The sequence below is a fragment of the Nannospalax galili genome, unplaced genomic scaffold (assembly GCF_000622305.1).
Source record: "Nannospalax galili isolate Female #2095 unplaced genomic scaffold, S.galili_v1.0 scaffold336, whole genome shotgun sequence".
NCBI lineage: Eukaryota > Metazoa > Chordata > Mammalia > Rodentia > Spalacidae > Nannospalax > Nannospalax galili.
Window position 1 is genome coordinate 3,583,598 of NW_008343385.1, and position 19,238 is coordinate 3,602,835.

At 41.2% G+C, this 19,238-nt stretch overlaps 1 protein-coding gene across 3 annotated transcripts in view; it reads left to right on the top strand.

Moving 5' to 3' along the window:
* Armh4 (armadillo like helical domain containing 4) overlaps window positions 1-19,238 on the top strand; it is a 141,880-nt gene that overhangs the window by 39,737 nt on the left and 82,905 nt on the right. For 2 of the 3 annotated variants that reach the window (XM_008839516.3, XM_029566694.1), the window contains one exon: window positions 14,313-14,561. In XM_008839516.3, the coding sequence (XP_008837738.1) occupies window positions 14,313-14,561 (249 nt within the window). The remainder of the gene's footprint in view (window positions 1-14,312; window positions 14,562-19,238) is intronic. The other variant, XM_029566693.1, reaches the window with a different exon arrangement.

Consider the following 19,238-nt stretch of genomic DNA (forward strand, 5'->3'; position numbering starts at 1 on the left):
ATATGCTTTCTTTTCTTTCCTTTTTTAAAAAATATTTTATTATTTTTATTTTTTTATGTGTATGAGTATATTTCCTGCATGTATGTGAGTGCACCCATGTCGTGCAATGCTGCGGAGGTCAGAAAAGGGCTTCAGATTCCTCTGGAACTGGAGTTAAGGATGGTTCCTAGCCACCATGTGGGTGCTGGGAATCGAACCCTGGTCCTCTGCAAGAGCAGCCAGTGCTCTTAACTGCTGAGCCATCTCTCCAGCCCCCATCATGACATTTTATACATGTATCAAAGGTATTTTAGGTGTTCAGAGAAGGCATTTTTCTTTTTAAAAATTTTTAAATATAGGCTCATTTATTATTTTTATTTTATGTGTATGCGTGTATTGCCTGCATGTAGGTAAGTGCACCCATGTCATGCAATGCCCATGGGGGACAGAAGAGGCTGTCAGATTCCCTGGGACTGGAGTTATAGACAGTTGTTAGCTGCCATGTGGATGCTGGGATTTGAACCCGGATCTTCTGCAAGAACAGCCAGTGTTCTTAACCACTGAGCCGTCTCTCCAGCCCTGTTCTTTAAAAAACATTTAGAATTACATTTAATTAATTAATTAATTAACTTGTTTATTTGTGTGTGTGTGTGTGTGTGTGTGTGTGTTTACACATATGCCACCATATGCGTTTGGAGTTTAGAGGACCACTTGTGGAACTTGATTCCCTCTTTCCACATAATGAGGTCTGGGGATAGAACTCAGATCCCAGGTACTCAGGCATGGGAGCAAGAGTCTTTACCCACTGAGCCATCTCATTTTTCAAGGCCTGATTCTCAGTATGAGGACAGGCATGTGTAAGTGTTCATTTTCTGGTGCGAACATGAGAATTTCATTATATTGGAATACAAATGGTCACAAACCTGGCAAATGTGTAAAGAATGTACGAAGAATAGTCTTTGTGCTGCATCTGGCTTCACTCCTACCCATGAAGCTATTTTGGCATCACGCTGTACCTCTGTTTATTTGTTTTGCTTATTTTGAGACGAGGTCTCTCTCGGTAGCCCAGGCTGTCTTAGAACTCACTGTATAACCCAGGCTGGCCTCGAACGTGTGGTGCTGTATCACTACCCCAAGTTTTCTGAGATTATAGGAATGAGCCACCACACTTGGCTCATAGTACCTCTTAATGTTTAAATTTAGATATATCCACAAAGGAAAAGATCAGAATAAAAATGTGATGCATCAACTTAAATGCCCATATGAAGTAAAAAAAAAAAAAAATCAACACACTTGCAAACATTAAATCTGTCCTGAGAGATTGAAATAGATTCTACCTAAGTTTACCAGCATCTCCTTCTTCAGTCAAACTGCCTCATTCTATATTGTCTGATAAATCCACATAAAAGTATTCCAAATTTCTTCTATTAAAATGGTTCGAAGACTCTCCCTGGCTTCAGCACGATATGGATGGTCTCCATCCAGGTGGGCTGGGGCCCTGACACTGCTCCCTCTGGATTTGTTCAAAGTATTTATTCACCTGCTTTCTTTTCTGAAGACTACAATTTCCTGTTAAAACTTGGCTCAGGAATAGACAAAATCTCTCCTATTTCTTCCAACTGAACTTAGTAGGGATTTTAAAAACAATTGACTCAAACCTAAGGGAATACAAAACGAACCAAGAAAGTAAAAGAAACAAAATTAATTAGACTCATAAGGTACAGCGTTCTCTCTGGACTTTCCTTAGCTAACATGCTGTCAGACTCTTGGCCTTTGATCCATTCTGTGCTGCCTGAGAAGATTTTCTACTTTCTATTTGTGACTGCACTGGAGCACTTTTCAGATATCTTGCCAGGCTTTCTGGCATCTCAGCTCGTGGCTTGTTTCCTATAACTTTTTGCTTTCTTGTCCTCTTCCCCGATTCCACATGGATAAGCTAAGCAAAGCCAAGATGTAGATTTCCTTCAGGTCCCACCACTGAGTAGTGACTCCCATCTCCCATATAAACACTGCCTGTCCTCTTTCTAGGTTGTAGGACGTATCTTTAACTCTAGGAAAGTGATAGTTCAGTGACCCTTACGATTAACTAACTCCATGTACCTTCTATCCTCCTTAGAAGACTGTTCTAATTTCATTTCTGTTGTGATAAAACATTGACCAAAGCAACTTAGGGGTGGAAAAGATTTATTGAATCTTACAGGTTATAGGCCATTACTGAGGGAAGTCAGGATAGGAGCTCAATTCAGCACCTGAAGGCAGGCCTGCTTGCTGTTCTATGCAGCATTACCTTTAACCAGGGAACTCGCAGCTAAGAAGTACAGCGGAAACCACAGATTCATGCTTGGCTAGCTTTCTTATACAGCCCAGGACCACCTGCCCATGGAATGGTGCTGCTCACAGTGGGCTGGGCTCTCCTACATCAATTAACCACCAAGACAATCCCTTACAGACATGCCCACAGGGCATTCTGATCTAGGCAGTTCCTCTGGGCTGTGTCAGGCTGACAGTCAAAGCTAACTAGGAAAAAGCCCAATTCATTTCTAGGCAGTATAACACTGTTCTGACCTACAGCATGGTAAGGTCATTTGTTGTATTCTAGGGAAATAATATCCAGACCCAAAGTTTCATAAATAGAGCATGAAGTTAAAATTAAGAAGACAGAAAGAGACAGGAGCAGTTCTCCTCAAACTCCTTGAAGCCTCTCCAACCACCAGCTCCCAGTGGTGAGCAGTAGAGTCTGATGGAAAACTGCTCTGCTTCTGCTCTCAGATGGACTCACCTGAGTTTAAGTCCTGACTCTAGTGAAAAAGCATTGCATTTTAACTAAAGCATTTGACATCTTTACATTTCAATTTCCCCATCTGTAAAACTAGACTTAGGGGGTCTAGAGAGAAGACTCAGCAATTAGGAGTACTGCTGCTCTTGCAGAAGACTAAAGGTTGGTTCCCAGCACCCACATGGCAGCTCAGGATGCTCAGCAACTCCAGTTCCACGGGCTTTGGCACCCTCTTCAGGCCACTGAGGGCACTGCATGCGCTTACATACATGCAAGGCAAGGCAAAACATTTATTTTGTTTATGCACATAAAATAAAAATAAATCTTAAAAAAGAACAAACACCAAACAAGACAGGGACATTGATGTTCCTATCTCTTGGCTTGTGAGGATTAAATGTGATCTGGCATGTAACATTCTTAGTATACTTTTAAATATGGAATAAGTATATATGACTTAGTTTTATGATTGTGACCTCTCAAAATTATACACAATTTATTATACACTATTAGGTCTTTTTAAAAAAGATATTTTATTATTTTTATTTTATGTGTATGCATGTACTGCCTGCATGTAGGCAAGTGCACCTGTGTCGTGCAATGCCCTCTGAGGTCAGATGCCTCTTGGGACTGGAGCTACGGACAGCCATCAGCTGCCATGTGGGTGCTGTGATTCGAACCTGGGCCTTCTGCAAGAACAGCTAGTGTTCTTCACCACCGAGCTAGCTCTCCATCCCCACACTATTAGGTCTTAATCATTTAATGAAGGACATCCTCTCTATGGTGTAAACAAAGTGGAAGGATGGTAGGCAGCAGGAAGTGGTGAGTTTGTTGCAGGGAGACCACACATCTCTTATGAACCAGACAGATGCTTATTCTGTTGTCAGGGGGAGAATCTGACCTCAACGATAAACCAAACCTTCTTATTTTCAAGTGAAAATTCTGATTTTTGTGTGAATTAGGAGTCAACTTAGGCAATTATTTGTTTTAATTAGTTGTCTCACAAGGTAGCCCAAGCTGGACTCAACTCATGATCCTTCTAGCTCAATTTCCTGAATGCTGGGATTACAGGCGACCCTAAACCTGGCTTCTATTTTGTTTTTATATACCCCGAATACCTCAAATGAAGCTACTCTCACAGACAGTGGTAATCAGCTTTCTACCTCTCCACGGTAGTCTATACATCTTGCTTAAGAGCAGGGATGGATTTTTCTGCCTAGGCATGTACATAATGTCCTATCAATGCCAGGTGTTGGGTAAAATCATGGTTAAGTGCCTGCCTTTATCTTGTTTAATTGATGTGATTTTGACTTATGTTGGCTAGCTGTTTGTGTGACTGTTCAAGTCTAGTGCTTATTTTCAACCTGAAATTGAGCACTTTTTTGTATGTGAGTGAGGCGGTGGTTCCCAGTCACATTCTGCCAGAATTTGCTTAGGTTTCTTGGATTGCATTGAGGGATGCACATTATTTCGCACCCTCAGAGAAATCCAGACTGATACTTGCACTCTATTAGGTAAGAGGAACTCAGTAATCTTAAGTCATTCTGTAAACCACTTTGGAAAAGAGAGGAAAAGTTGGTCAAGGGAGATTCTTCTCTAAAATGTGGTGGGAGTTTCTTTATACAAGGGTCATTTTCTGCATGCCACCCCCCCCAGCTTGATTACAGCATGTAAATGAGTTTTCATTAAAAAGCTCATTTCATACTCATTTGAAACATATTCATAATACAACTTAATAAAAATTGTATTCAGGCACCCTAAAGGCAATGTACAATGAGTGGGTGTTTTTATGCCAGGCACAGTGCTTGATCCTTATGGTGGGGTGTAAAGATGAATTAGACAAAATTTCTGTTTTTCAAGGAGTGAAGGCACACAGGTGTTTCCTGTGTTTCCACACATTAGTATGTAAGCCTCATTTTGTTAAAATATTTTATTATTTTTATTTTATGTGTATGAGTATATTGCCTGCATGTATGAAAATAAATGCACCTGTGTTGTGAAATGCCTGAGGAGGTCAGAAGAGTGCATCAAATTCCCCTGGAACTGAAGTTACAGGCTGTTGTTAGCCTCCATGTGGGTACTGGGAATCCAACCCGGGCCCTTTGCAAGAGCAGCCAGTGCTCTTAACCACCGAGCCCTCTCTCTAGCCCTGTAAGCCTCATTTTGGATAGGTTGCCTTGTTTCACAGTTTGAAGGGAAACTACCTTTATATGCACTTTTGTAAAATCAATAATGAAAGTAACCAATCTGAAACTTATCTTTTGAGTTGATGTAGATTTTTATATATAGATTTTGTATGTTTGCTTATAGCAAATATTCCTTTAGGACAGCTAAGTTGCTGAAACAAAAGATTTTATACTAGATGGCTCAAAATTTATGGATACAACATAGCTTCTGTGTTTCTCTATAAAGCACCCTGGAGAAACAGAATAGTGCTGCTCTAGTATTATTTTTCCAAGGGACATAGAAAAGAGGCTGTTGTCTGAAATGAAGAGTGGATTGTTCAATGAGCAGGAAGTTAGAGTCTAGAACTTATTACCATTGCTCTAAGTGTTTCTTCTAGTAGAATAACTCAGTTTAATTTGGGGCAGGGTTTATAGAGATAATGGGGGGACACACTAGTTATATGTGATCAAGGCTGAAAGGGGTTAGGTAATAAGCCGCAAATGTGAATGGAGTTGGGTAAATGGTCTCTTTACCTTGTTAACCAGAGAGAGGGGAGGACATGATCAAGAGCAATGTCCTCAAATTGAAGGAAACTATTAAACAAAGTAAAATAAACATTAAAACATGTTGCAGCTAGTGTTTAAAGTAGACTAAATTATCTTGCCTCAAGCTTTTTAATTTTCTCATTAGTGCAGGTTATTAATTGTTTGGGGGGAACAGGGTCTCCCTGTAACCCAGCTGGCCTGGAACTTGCTACATAGACCAGGATGGCCTTGATCTCACAGAGATTCATCTGCTTCTGCCTCCTGAGTTCTGGGATTAAAGGTGTGCACCACCACACCTGGCTTTATTTATTTTTATTTCACGTATATGAGTGTTTTGCCTATATGTAAGTGCATTGCACTTTGTCATGCAATGCCTGAGGAGGCCAGAAGAGGGAGTTCCTTGGAACTGGAGTTACAGAAGGCTGTTAGCATGCCCATGCTGGGAACCAAACCTCAGTCTTCTCCAAGAGCAGCTAGTGCTCTTAATCACTGAGCCATCTCTCTAGCCCCTAATGTAGGATTTAAATATTGTTAAAGTGAGTTTGCCATATATTTTAAGTTAAATTATCATTATTACTTTCTATTGCTGTCACAAAAACACTGACCAAAAGCAACCTGGGGAGGAAAGGATTTATTTTACCTTCAGTTTACACTTTATCCTGGAGGGAAGCCAAAACAGGAGCTCAGGGCAGGAAACAAAGGGCAGACCATGGAGAGGTTTGCTCCTCTGGCCTGTGCTCAGTCTGCTTTCTTATATAACCCAGGACCACCTGCCCAGGGGTGGCACTACTCACAGTGGGCTGGACTTTCCCATATCAAGAAAATGCCTCATAGACAAGGCCACAGGACAGTGCAATGTAGGAAATTCCTCAGTTGAGGGTCCCTCTACCCAGTTGTGTCAATTTGACACGTGAAGCTATCCGGCACATATATTTACTGTTAAACATTTAATAGAAAGTTTGAAATTTGTTTTCAAGAAAGTGGTATGAACTAATATGAGAGGCTTCAAAAATCATTTTATGAGATGTTCAAAAAAGAGAGAACTGAAATGAACAGAAATGTTTCAAGAATAGAATGTTTAATAAGTAATATCCTTTGAGCTTTTAATCTAATTTTAAGCCATCTCAGATTACAGATTCTGTTATGAATATTTGAAATTGGAGAATTTGGGGACTTGGAGCAATGGCTCAGTGGTTAAGAGAACTGATTGCTCTTGCAGAGGATCCAGGTTTGATTCTCAGCACCCACATGGTGGCTAACAACCATCCATGACTCCAGTTCCAAGGGATCCGACACCCTCTTCTGACCTCCTCAGGCATTGCATGACACAGGTGCATTTACATACATGCAGGCAATACACTCATACACATAAAGTAAAAACAAATAAAATATTAACAAAAGAAATTGGAGATTTTGAGAATGGAATTTGAATAGCAAGTAAAACTTTCACTCAGCTTATTGGGCCTACTTCAAAGGTCACTAATATAATTTTCAAAAGCACATCATTGAGACTGGGTGTGGTGTCACATGCCTAGGCAGGCTGATCTCTGTGAGTTCAAGTCCAGCCTGGTCTACATAGTGAGTTCCAGGCTAGCTGGGGCTACATAGTGAGACACTGTCTCAAAAAAAAAAAAAAAGCACACTACTTGGATTTCAGGTTTTGACAGAAAGTCTGATTGGCTAAATGATCAGGTCTTGGGTCAAACATGTGTTAATACATAGATGAGTTTACAAGTAGCCAGAGAGTTCTAAAAAATGTACTCCCTAGCTTGATTTTTGGGGACAAAAATATGATTCTCTCTGGAAAAAAGAATACCCAACAGAACCTCAAGATTTTTCACAGATTAGAATCAAACAGAAGAGAAACTTGTAATAAATATCACCAAGTTAACAAGAAAACAAACACCATAAACTTAGAGTCAACAGAAAAGGCAATTGATTGGCTTATTCTTTGTCCAGGATTATAGAGTTGAAAACTGTCAGACACATGATATAGAATACCAATGTATAGAGAAATGGGGGTGAAGCCATAAACATGAGCAAGTAATAAGAGACTACAAAAATGACCCAGCAGATGGTATGGAGAGTGTTATGAAGAGAAATTCTTAAAATCCATATTAGAAGGAGCCCATTCTAAAGAAAAAGACAGATTTCCCACAAAGAAACAAGAGATGGAGAGCAGACGTCACACAGCAGTAAAGGGAATGGAAATGAGAGGACAGAACAAGAGAAACGAAGGATCTGCAATCCTCTTCCCATGCTTTTAAAAGCAAAGCACTAACAATAGATTTCAGAAAATGGGGAAGGAAGAAGATGATCCTAGTAGGGAGGGATTCAGAAGTGAGGAGCATATCAATGGATATGCATAGAAGATGTGACCACTTGTGCTTTATGAGTAGAAGAGGACGGAGCTAAAATAGTGGACAGTAACAGGACAGAAATCCAGAAAGTATAATCATGATGAAAGTACTCTAAAGCCCCTTTAAAATATTTATTAATGTGTTTGTTTATATGTGTCCACATGCAGGGGCACCCGAGTGTTTATGTCCGTCCACATGCAGGGACACATGAGCCCCGCACCCATGTGCAGTTCAGAAGACAGCTTCTGGGTGTTAGCGCTCTCCTTCCACCTCATTGGCACTTGTTTCTGCTGCTGTGCCCGAGTGCTTCTGACTGACTTTTTTTTAAAAACAGGGGGATTGAACTTGAGTCATCTCGCTTGTGTAGCTAGCGCTTTAGCCTGTTGAGCCATCTTCCTGGCAGCCACTTAAAGCCCCTTTTAATCACAAGTAAGATAGTGATGAAATTTAGTTTTTGTTTAGTTAAGCACAAATAGTAAAAATGTGAGAGTCAATTTAAAAGTAAGAGTTAAAAAGAGAAAGGTACTAGAATATGCAATTTAAAAGTCCTAACATGGGTGCTGGAGAGATGGCTCAGTGGTTAAGGGCACTGGTTGCTCTCGCAGAGGACTGGGGTTTGGTTCCCAGCACCCACATGGCAGCTAACAACTGTCTGTAATGCCAGTTCCAGGGAATCTGACTGCCTTTTTAGGCCTCCACAGGTGTTACATACATGGGTGCACTTACACATATTCAGGCAAAACACTCATACACATAAATAAAATCATAAAAAATCCTAAAATATGACATTCAGTAACTTTACATAATCTTAGTGGTCAGAAGGTTAAGCTAGGAGAGGAACGTACACAAAGATGCAATAAATTAATCATATTCTACCTCTTAAGTGCAGCTATTGAGATCTCTGGGGCTTATAGATCTTAGTAATGTGTATATAGTATGTGTGCATATGTATGATATCATATTAATATTTGCTATTAAGCTTCATAACACACACATATTGTTTTATGTATCTAATACTACATAGTCAAAAGGGCAAGAATAGTTCAGGTTTTAGAAAAGTTATGAGGTTCAATAAATTCTAAGCCAGCTTAGCATCATGAGACGCTGGATCTTGTTCAGAAACTTCTGCGGTTCCTCAGCACCTTCTAGTCCTAGAGAGCCATCTGCTGGAGAACTGCTTCATTTTCTCAGAACAAATTTAACCTTGTCTTTTCTGGCTCATAAGTTTTGTACTCAAGTTTATGCTCAACTTAAAAAAAAGTCTGGAGCCCGGGGTGGTAGTGCACGCCTGTAGGCCCAGTACTTGGGAGGCAGTGGCAGGCAGAGCTCTGTGAGTTCGAGGCCAGCCTGGTCTGCATAGTTAGTTCCAGGCCAGCTCGGGCTACAGGGAGACCCTATTTCAAAAAGAGCAAAACCAAACCAAACCAAAACAAAAAAGCCCCCCAAAACCAAAAAAACAAAACAAAAACCAAACCAAACAAACAACAAAAACCAATCTGGATATAAAAGCAGTGCTCTTAGGGCTTTAGTTAATTTTATGCACAGAAACAATTTTGGCTACATTGCTTTTTTTTGTTTTTCTGTTTTTTGAGACAGGGTCTCCTTGTAGTGCTTTTTAATTTAAAAGTTTATTATTGGTATTATTATTATTATTATTATTATTATTATTAGTGTGTGTGTGTGTGTGTGTGTGTGTGTGTGTAAATGCATGTGTGCCATGGAATATCTGTAATCAGAGGATAACTTTTAGGAGTCCATTCTCTCTTCCTACCATGAGTTCTGGGTATCAAACTCAGGATATCATGTATCTACAGCAAGTGCTTTTACCTGGTGAGTCATCTTGCCATCCCTTTAATTTTAATTAAAAAATATATTGCCACAAGGTTTCCATGTGCCAATAAATGTTTCTTCTTTTACAAAGACATCACTGTCCTTCAGAGGGACATGGGAGAGATACAACTCAGCCCAGGGAAGTTTCCCTTCACTAAATTGTTACCTTAGATACTGCTTTAAACATTTAAAAAATACTTTATTATTTTAATTTTATGTGTATGTGTGTATTGCCTGCATGTAGGTAAGTGCACCCCTGTTGTGCACTTACCTACATGCTCATGGAGGACAGAAGGGGCTTCCAGATCCCCTGGAACTGGACTTACGGACAGTTGTTAGCTGTCATGTGCTGGGATTCAAACCCCAGTCTTCTGCAAGAACAGTCAGTGTTCTTAACCACTGAGCCATCTCTCTAGCTCCTGCTTTAAACTTTTAAAAGGGAAGAAAAAAGATTTTTACCATATAAAACGAATGGGCAAATAGGCAAAAGGTGAGAATTCCCATAAATCATTGCTATTCCAAAAAGGCAGGAGGTACGACACAGTGAGATGCTGTTCAGAGTGAGACAGGAGGGATGTACTGGGACACATGGGCTCTCCAGGTGCTGGGACAGTGCATTATCAAGGGTTCTTTGCTTTCGTCATACATTAATAACAGCCTGGAGATGCTAGCTATGTGTTCTTCTAGATGCGAAAAATGCTTACATTAGAGATCTGGAGCACCTTGGTGGGGTCTGCCTATGAAATGGCCAGTGGACTTTGTAGCAATCTAGTCTTGAGTAAAATTAAAGCTTAATTTTTGGTAATCATTGACAGCTATGTTTGTAATAAATAATGAAAACAGGCCCTAACCTAGAGGGTCACAAATTCTGGATTTGAATAAACTTATTTTAGGCTTTGGTGTGTTATTATTTGAGCACTCAAAGTGGTTTTTTTACCAGCAGCCTGTAAGTAAAACAAACCTTTAAACTTGCTCCCTGTTCAACCAACAGTGTCAGTTTGTGGGATAATGTCTGACAGGCTTTTGAGTTCCTTAGAAGAAAAACCTCTCAAAAGAACAAAGGATCAGTATGGGTTATGAAGCAGCTGTTAAGACGTTCTGTCAGACAGAGGCCAGACAGATGAAATTGGCTTAGAGAGGGTACTGTCTAGACATATTGTTTTCTTCCAGCCACTTTTAACAAGATATTTCTCTATTTGAGTGCTGGGCATACTACTTAATATCACCTTGAAGCCATTTGGCACTGTTATCTGACATGCAGTTTAATGCTTTAGAGCTCTCTCTCTTTCTCCCACCCCCCCACCTCCACGCCCCAAGACAGAGTGACTTCAGATTCCTTAGGTAGCCAAGGATGGACTTGAACTTCTGATCCCCCTGCCTTCACCTCCCAAGTGCTGGGATTACAGGAGTATGCCACTACACTAGTTTTATGCAGTGCTATGTATCAAACCTAGAGCTTCGTGAATGCTAGGCAAACACTCTATCAACTGAGCTACATCCCCAGCCCAACATTTTTCACTTTTAACTGTTTCAGTTCATCTCAATCCCAGCAATTCAAAATGGGGCAGTGTCCTAGTCCCTATTGTATGCCAGGGTGTCTTTCTTTCTTTCTTTCTTTCTTTCTTGCTTGCTTGCTTGCTTGCTTGCTTGCTTGCTTGCTTGCTTGCTTGGTTTTTTGAGAGAGGGACTCACTATGTATTGCTGGCCAGCCTGGAGGCTGATGTTTATCCATATCGTACCCAAATATCAAGGCCAAGCTGGTCTTGAACTCACAAGAGCCACCTGTCTGCCTCCAGAGTGCTGAGATTAAGGGCGTGTGTCACTATGCCTGGTTAGATGCAAGAATTCTTGATGGTTGATGTTCCCACTCCCACCCCCAGTGCTGCAAACTACACTGTTACTGTTGGGAATTAGGGAGCAATCAGTGTCAAATCAGCTTGAAGAAAGACAGACAGGTCTGAGCATACACTTTTCAGTCCAGGGACAAGACCAGAAGAACTTTGCAGGCTGACCCTCTGAATCTTCCCTTCTCAGGTTGTAGTCTTTTAAAGGGATTGTCAGCACAAATTCAGCTTTAAACCTTTGAGCATTGTCACTAGGTGTTGATATGCTGGGTATATCTGCTGTAAACCAATCTTGATTGCCCCAGGCTTGGGCTGGACCACTATCCTTTCTGTCCAAACCTACCCTCTTGTTGATCTCAGTCAACCTGAAGGCTTGAAGTATTATTTACAAACTGATAACTTCCTACTTTTGACCTTCCCTGGACTTCCAGCCTTGACATTTGGTTGGTTTTCTGAGGCATGGTCATCACACAGTATGTCTTGAATAAGATTCTGGATTTGGCTCTTTATCTTTGCATTCCATTTTGATGATGTGGGATCTCCCTCCTGTGTCTCACATGCTAATTATCAGTAAGGCTCATCTTTACATTACAGCATCACTTCTCACCAGCTCTGCATCATCATAGTTTCAGGTACCATCACCCATTCACTAAGTTCTAAGCACCTCTTAATGGGTTACTCTCCTCGATCTGCTCAGACATAGCTTTTTGCCAACCGATAACCAGAGTTATTGTGAAAAGTTGTACATCAGATCTAGCCCCTGACTATTTCCCCCTCCCCCAATTCCTATGCTCTTTCTATAACACCTACTTCCTCAGTCCTCAGTGACTTCTTTGCTAGTCTTTGAACACAACATTATCCACACCTACCTTAAGCCTCTTGCTATTCCCTCTGCTGGGAATACTCTCTGTAGATATTGACCTCAGTTAAACAAGAGAATTTGTTATTTTCGTACATGCTCTGTTCAATCCTTATCTTATCAGAAAAGCTTTCTTCAGTCTCAGCATCTAAAATAACAGCATCTGGTATTTTCTATCTTCTTGACAGTTTTCATCAGAGCATCTTTCTCTGTACCTGCTGTTATATCCATTTGTTGCTGTATGTCTCCTTGAGGGGCAAAACTGCTTATTGAAACTAGAAATTGTATCCCTAGTGCCAGGGGCAGCAACCATCATGTGTTCAATAAATATCTGTTGAATTTTCAGTACAGTGACTTACATTAAATCCTACAAAATTAAGGCTTATATAAGAACAAAAATGTATAATTTTTTGTGGTGCTGGGACTTGAGCTCAGAGCCTTGTACATGCTAGTCATGTGCTTTATCACTAAGCTCACAAGAGTGAAGAGTTTTAATACTTTTTTTGATTTATTTTTATTTTATGTGTATGAGTGTTTTGCCTATGTGTGTTGTGTACTCCTGTTGTGCAATGCCTGTGGAGGCCAGAAGAGGGCGCTGGATCCCCAGGAACTGAAGTTACAGATGGTTTTTAGTTGCTATGTGGGTGCTGGGAATTGAGCCCAAGTCCTCTGCAAGAGCAGCCAATGCTCTTAACTGCTGAGCATCTCTCCAGCCCCAAGGGAACAATTCTTTTTTAACATTTTTTAAAAAATATTTTATTATTTTTATTTTATATGTATGAGTATTATCCCTGCATATGTATAACTCCACCTGTGTTGTGCAGTGTCCATGGAGGACAGAAAAGGGCATTGGATTCCCTGGAACTGGAGTTATGAGTGGTTGTTAGCTACCATGTGGGTGCTGGGAGTCGAACCTGGGTCTTCTGCAAGAACAGCCAGTGCCCTTAACTGCTGAGCCATCTCTTCAGTCCTGGGAATAGGTTTTTTTTTTTAAAGTTCTGTTGGTATGTCAGTGTAATTTCTAACAGATAAACTTTTTATGACCTCAAGGAAACAGAAATGAAGATGGTTCTGGTCTTGAAAAGATAAATTACATAAATTAGCTAATAACAATTTATAGTACCTGAACTTTAACTCCTAATAAAATGGTGTTTCATCTGACATAACTGTGGTATTGAAAGCTTAAAACCTGGGTTATACACCAGGTACATAATCTCACAAAACTCGTACCTCCCAACATCAATTATAAAAATTGTTTTTAGCTGGGTGTGGTGGCGTGTGCCTTTAATTCCAGCACCTGGGAGGCAGAGGCAGTTGGATCTCTCTGAGATGGAAGCCAGCCTGGTCTACACAGCAAGTTCTAGGCCAGTGAGATCCTGTCTCAGACCAAAAAAATTGGTTTTAAAAGGCAAGCTTGGGCCAGGCGTGGTGACGCATGCCTTTAATCCCAGCACTTGGGAGGCAGAGGCAGGCGGATCTTTGTGAGTTCAAGGCCAGCCTGGTCTACATAGTGAGTTCCAGGACAGCTGGGGCTACAAGGGGACCCTGTCTCAAAAAACAAAACAAACAAACAAACAAAAAGGATGCATTGAATAGACTGGAAGAACATACGTTAAAAAAAAAAAAGGCAAGCTTGGGGCTTGGAGAGAAGACTCAGCAGTTAACATCACTGCCTGCTCTTGCAAAGGACTGGGGTTCAGTTCCTAGCACCCAAATGGCAGCTAACAACCGTCTGTAATGCCAGTTCCAGGGGATCTGACACCCTATTCTGGCCTCTGAGGGCATTGCATGAATGTGGTACATTTACATGCATGCAGGCAAAGCCCCATACACATAAAATAAAATAAATAAAAAGCAACCACATTTATTTCATAGTGTTTGTAGCATCTAAAATATTCACTCGAGTATATGCACACTGCATATCTTTAAGTTTCTCTTTGACTTCTCTTTGCCTAGAAGAAGAGGATGAGGATGAAGAGGATGAAGAAGATGAAGAGGAGGAAGATGAGGAGGAAGATGAGGAAGATAAAGATGCAGACTCTTTGGTTGAGAACTTCGATGGTGACACTGAGCTGCCAGGATTTACTGTCCCTGGCATCACATCCCAGGAACCTGATATAGAGCCAGGAAGCCTGGATCTTCTGGAGAGAGCCACCTATCAGGTGCCAGACGCCATTGAGTGGGAACAGCAGAATCAAGGCTTGGGTAAGAGGCGTTTGTCTTTCCCTTTCCTTTCTCCCTCGCCTCTTTTTACCTTTCTAAAGCTCAGTGTCCTTCTCTTGGCACCTGTCATAGAGAAAATGTCTACAGGTGGTTCATTAGTCAGAAAACTGTCAGTTATTTCCTAGAGAAGTTTGGATTTATGAGTCTGGTTACCTGATCTTGGAAGGCGTTCCATTTTTCCTTCCCAACTGGATGATGGCTTTTGGAAGACTTCCAAATGGGAAGGAGATACACATAACCAACCAAGATGAAAGCACACATGGACTGGTGTCAAGAAGTGAAAGGATTTTTTCATCCTTTGTCCTGTTAGAATTTATTCCCTAGGGAAAGTTCTTGCCCTGGTAGTAGGTGAGCATTCTGGCAGTCCCGGGATCGATCCCTCCCTCCGTTCCTCCCTCCCTCCTCCTTTCCTCCCTTCCTCCCTCCCTTCTTTTTTTGAGACAAGATCTCACTGTTTTGCCCTGGCTGGCCTGGAACTCACAGAGATCTGCCTGCCTCTTCTCCTGAGTGCTGGTATTAAAGGTACATGCTACCATGCCCACCTTTGGATTTTTCTGTTCATTGTAAACACACTCTCTGCAGTTATGCATCTTGACTTATGCTTCTTTCTTGGGCATGGCCTGGGTTGCTGTGAGAGACTCTGAGTGTGCAGTCTTGACTCTTTCTCTGTACTTCCTTTCCTGTCATAAAGGAAGCTCCCCAATGCATCCTTTGCCTTTAGTTGGGGGTGGGCACTATTAAGTACTGAATGAGAGGCTCTCTCTGTTGCTATTCTGTGAATGACGTCTTCTCTAAAGAGATCAGTTTTTTTTTTTTTTTCGGTCTTTTTGGGACAGGGTCTCCCTGTAGCCCCAGCTGTCCTGGAACTCGCTATGTAGACCAGGCTGGCCTCAAACTCACAGAGATCCATCTGCCTCTGCTTCCAGAGTGCTGGAATTAAAGGTGTGTGCCACCATGCCCCGCTAAGAGGTCAGTTTTTTAAAAAATATTTTATTGCCGGGTGTGGTGGCACACGCCTTTAATCCCAGCACTTGGGAGATAGAGGCAGGCAGATCTCTGTGAGTTCAAGGCCAGCCTGGTCTACATAGCGAGTTCCAGGACAGCTGGGGCTACAGGGAGACCCTGTCTCAAAAAAGGCCAAAATTTTTTTTAATTATTTTTATTTTACGTGTATGAATGTTATGCCTACATGTAAGTAAGTGCACCCGTGTTGTGCAATGCCCGTGGAGGCTGACGGATACCTTGGAACTGGAGTTACAGACAGTTGTTAGCTGCCATGTGGGTGCTGGGATTCGAACCTGGGTCTTCTGCAAGAACAATCAGTGTTCTTAACTGCTGAACCATCTCTCCAGCCCCAAGAGGTCAGTTTTTAAACAGTAGGGTAAGACATTAAGTGTAAGAGTCATATAACAAGATTTGGAGGTTTTCACTAAAAATTTGAATGTTGGTTTAGGACTCTGCTCTGGATATAATTCTGGGATTATCATCCTATAGGTTGTCATAAAAATTATGGTTAAAGTGTAGCTGTGATTTCCTGTGGAATATGCACACAGTTAGGAGAGCACATAATAATGAAAGACTTTCCAGAGCATGGCCAGAAGGTATGACTTTGCTTGCAGTGCTTACTGAATTATTTTCTGAACAAATGCAGCATGTATTGGGCCATAATTACTTAAAATATGTTATACAGGCTGTTAAAAGCTTATAAAGGTATAAAAATATAAAACACAAAATAATATGAACATTGGTCTGCAAACAAGTAAAAATATTTTGAAATGCTTCTGACAGATTTGAAATGAATAAAATAAAATACAAAAATGTAAATAGAATTTGTTACAAAGTAGGCTAATGTGGTAGTTTGAATGAGAAATGTCCTCCACAGGCTCATGTATTTAAACACTGGTCCCCTGTTGGCAGTGCTGTTTGGGAAAGTCATGGAACCTTTAGGGGGTGGAGCCTGGCTGGAGGAGGGATGCCACTGGGGGCAGGCTTTGGAGGTTTGTAGCCCTGCCCCATTTCCTGTTTGTTCTCTCTGATGTGTTTTTGTGGTTGCAGCTCTCTCTTCTGGCTGTAGTTGCCATGCCTCCCCTGCCATTATGGACTTATCCCTCTGGAACCATATGTCAAAATGAACTCTTCCATAAGTTGCTTTTGGTTATGGTGTTTTATTGTAGCAACAAAAAGTAACTAATACAGCTAAAAACAAATACAAAATCTATACATGAGGTGATTCTCCAGGTGGTGGCTTTTATAATACAAAAGTGTTATAGAGTTAAATAAGTATAATGGTTTGAATATGAAATATGTCCCACAGGCCCATGAGTTGAACGCTTGGTCCCTAACTGGTGGTACTATTTTAGGAGTTACTTGAAACTTTAGCAGATGGAGCCTAGTGAGGGGAAATAGGTCACTGGGGGTGTACTTCGGAGGGCTATACCTGGTTCTCAGTTCCTTCCTTTTCTCTGCTTCCTGTTTACCATGATATAAGCTGCTTCATCATGCTTCCCTGCCATGATGCACTGAACCCCCTGAAACCAGGAACACAAATAAATCTTTCCTTCTTTAAATTATCTCTATCAGGGATTCTGTGATAGCCACAAGAAAAGTAACTAATGCAGCAGTCTTTTCCATGTGACTGGGATGAATATTTGAGACTTTGCTAGAGAGAAAAGAGAGAGAAAGATTACCTTCATAGAGAGTAAGAAGGCTGGTCAGGAATAGTGGCTGACATCCCAACACTTGGAAGGCTGAGGCAGGAAGGTTGCAAGTTTGAGGCCAGTCTGGAATATGTAGCCAGTTGGAGACTGGGCTGGGCTCCATAGCTAGATCTTATCTACAAACCCCAAACTAAGAAAAATAAATTAATAAACAGAATTAAATAGACATCTACCCCTGAACTGTGGTCAAGGAAACAAGCTTTCTTCACTTAGGAAGTGGATTTACTATCTGTGAATAACTACAAGCTACTGGAGGGACTATGGAGCTTAGGAAAAGATAGAGAGACTTAATTTCAAAGCTGCAATGATCATTTGAGTCGTAGTCTAATCATGTTCCTCAACACAAAGTTACTATTGAATAGGAGTCAAAAACTTAAGAAATCTATTTTATTGAATTATGTATTACATACAATAAACTGTACCCACTTAAAAATGAAAAATTTTTGGTTATGTTTTGAGACAGGACCTCTGTATGTAGCCCAGGCTAGTCTTAGACTCGAGGTCCTTATCGTTCAAGTACTGGAATTACAGGTGTGTGCTACTTCATTTAACCAGTTCAGTGGGCTTGCCGGTTGTCACCTATGCCCTTTCTTCACAATCACATGCAGAACATTTCTATCAACCCACCTCATGCCCTCTGCTCCAAGATTTAAAGATTAATATATATATATTTATATTTATGTGTATGCATCCTCATGTGTATACCACATGTGTTTGGGTACCCATGGAAGCCAGAAGAAAGTGTTGGATCCCCTAGAGCTGGAGTTACAGGCAGTTGTAAGCTGCTGGAGGTGGGTGTTGGGAACTGAGCTTGAGTTCTCTAGAAAAGCAAGTGCTCTTAGTTTGTGAGTCATTTCTCCAGCCCCTTTAGATTTATTTTATTATTATTATTGTGTGTATGTGTGTGGGAGGCTGCGGATGTGCCACGATGTGCGTGTGGAGGTCAGAGGACAAGTTAATGGATTCTGTTTTCTCTTCCTTCCATTCTTTTATGTGTGTTCTGGGAATCGAACTCAGGTCACTAGGTTTGTGTGGCAAGCACCTTTACCTGATGATCCATTTCTCTGGCCCCTACTGATCTACTTTTGTCTGTATAGCCTAGTTTACATTCTTAAGAATTTTATGTGAATGGACTATGTACAGTATTGCTGCACTAACTTTTCATGGGGAGACTTGAACACACATTTACTCATTCTTGACATGACACCAACAACAGACTAAAGGAATAATTCCACTGAAGTACAGACTGATGAACCAATGGGCTTACTCACAGGTGTATGAATGACCCCCAAACAGCCACATCACTGAAAAGTTTCACCCCAGCAGGTGACTACCTCCCAAATGCTGCATAGATGGAGTTCCCCCCTTAAGTTAACCTGACGCCCCCTACATATTGGTCTCCAAAGACTATGTGCTGCTGGAACAGAATTACAGCTGGGAGGGAGGTGCAGGATGGAGTGAATGGCTGGAATCTCAGGTGATGGTCTAATGACCCTTCCCGCTCTTTCTGTGAGGGATCCTCAGCAGGCTGGATCTTATTGAGGACCACCTACAGGCAATCACACATGCTCTGATTAAGATGGTAATGGCTGTGTTATGCCTGGGGGACGGTGTTCCCCATGACGTACCTTTTTATGTTGGACTTCTTTCACTTACTGCAGTGATTTCTGAGATTCAGCTATGTCAAGTACTGGGATTACAGGTGTGTGCCACTTCATTTAACCAGTTCAGTGGGCTTGCATCAGCAGTTTGTTCCTTGTTATAGGTGGTTGTATTTGATTGTGTGGATATGCCATATTTATTCTAGGTACCCATTGATGAATGATTGAGTCATTGACAATTTGAGGGTAATAGCAACTGAATTTTTTTTTTTTTTTTGTCTTTTTGACACAGGGTCTCCCTGTAGCCCAGCTGCCCTGGAACTCCCTATGCAGATGAGGCT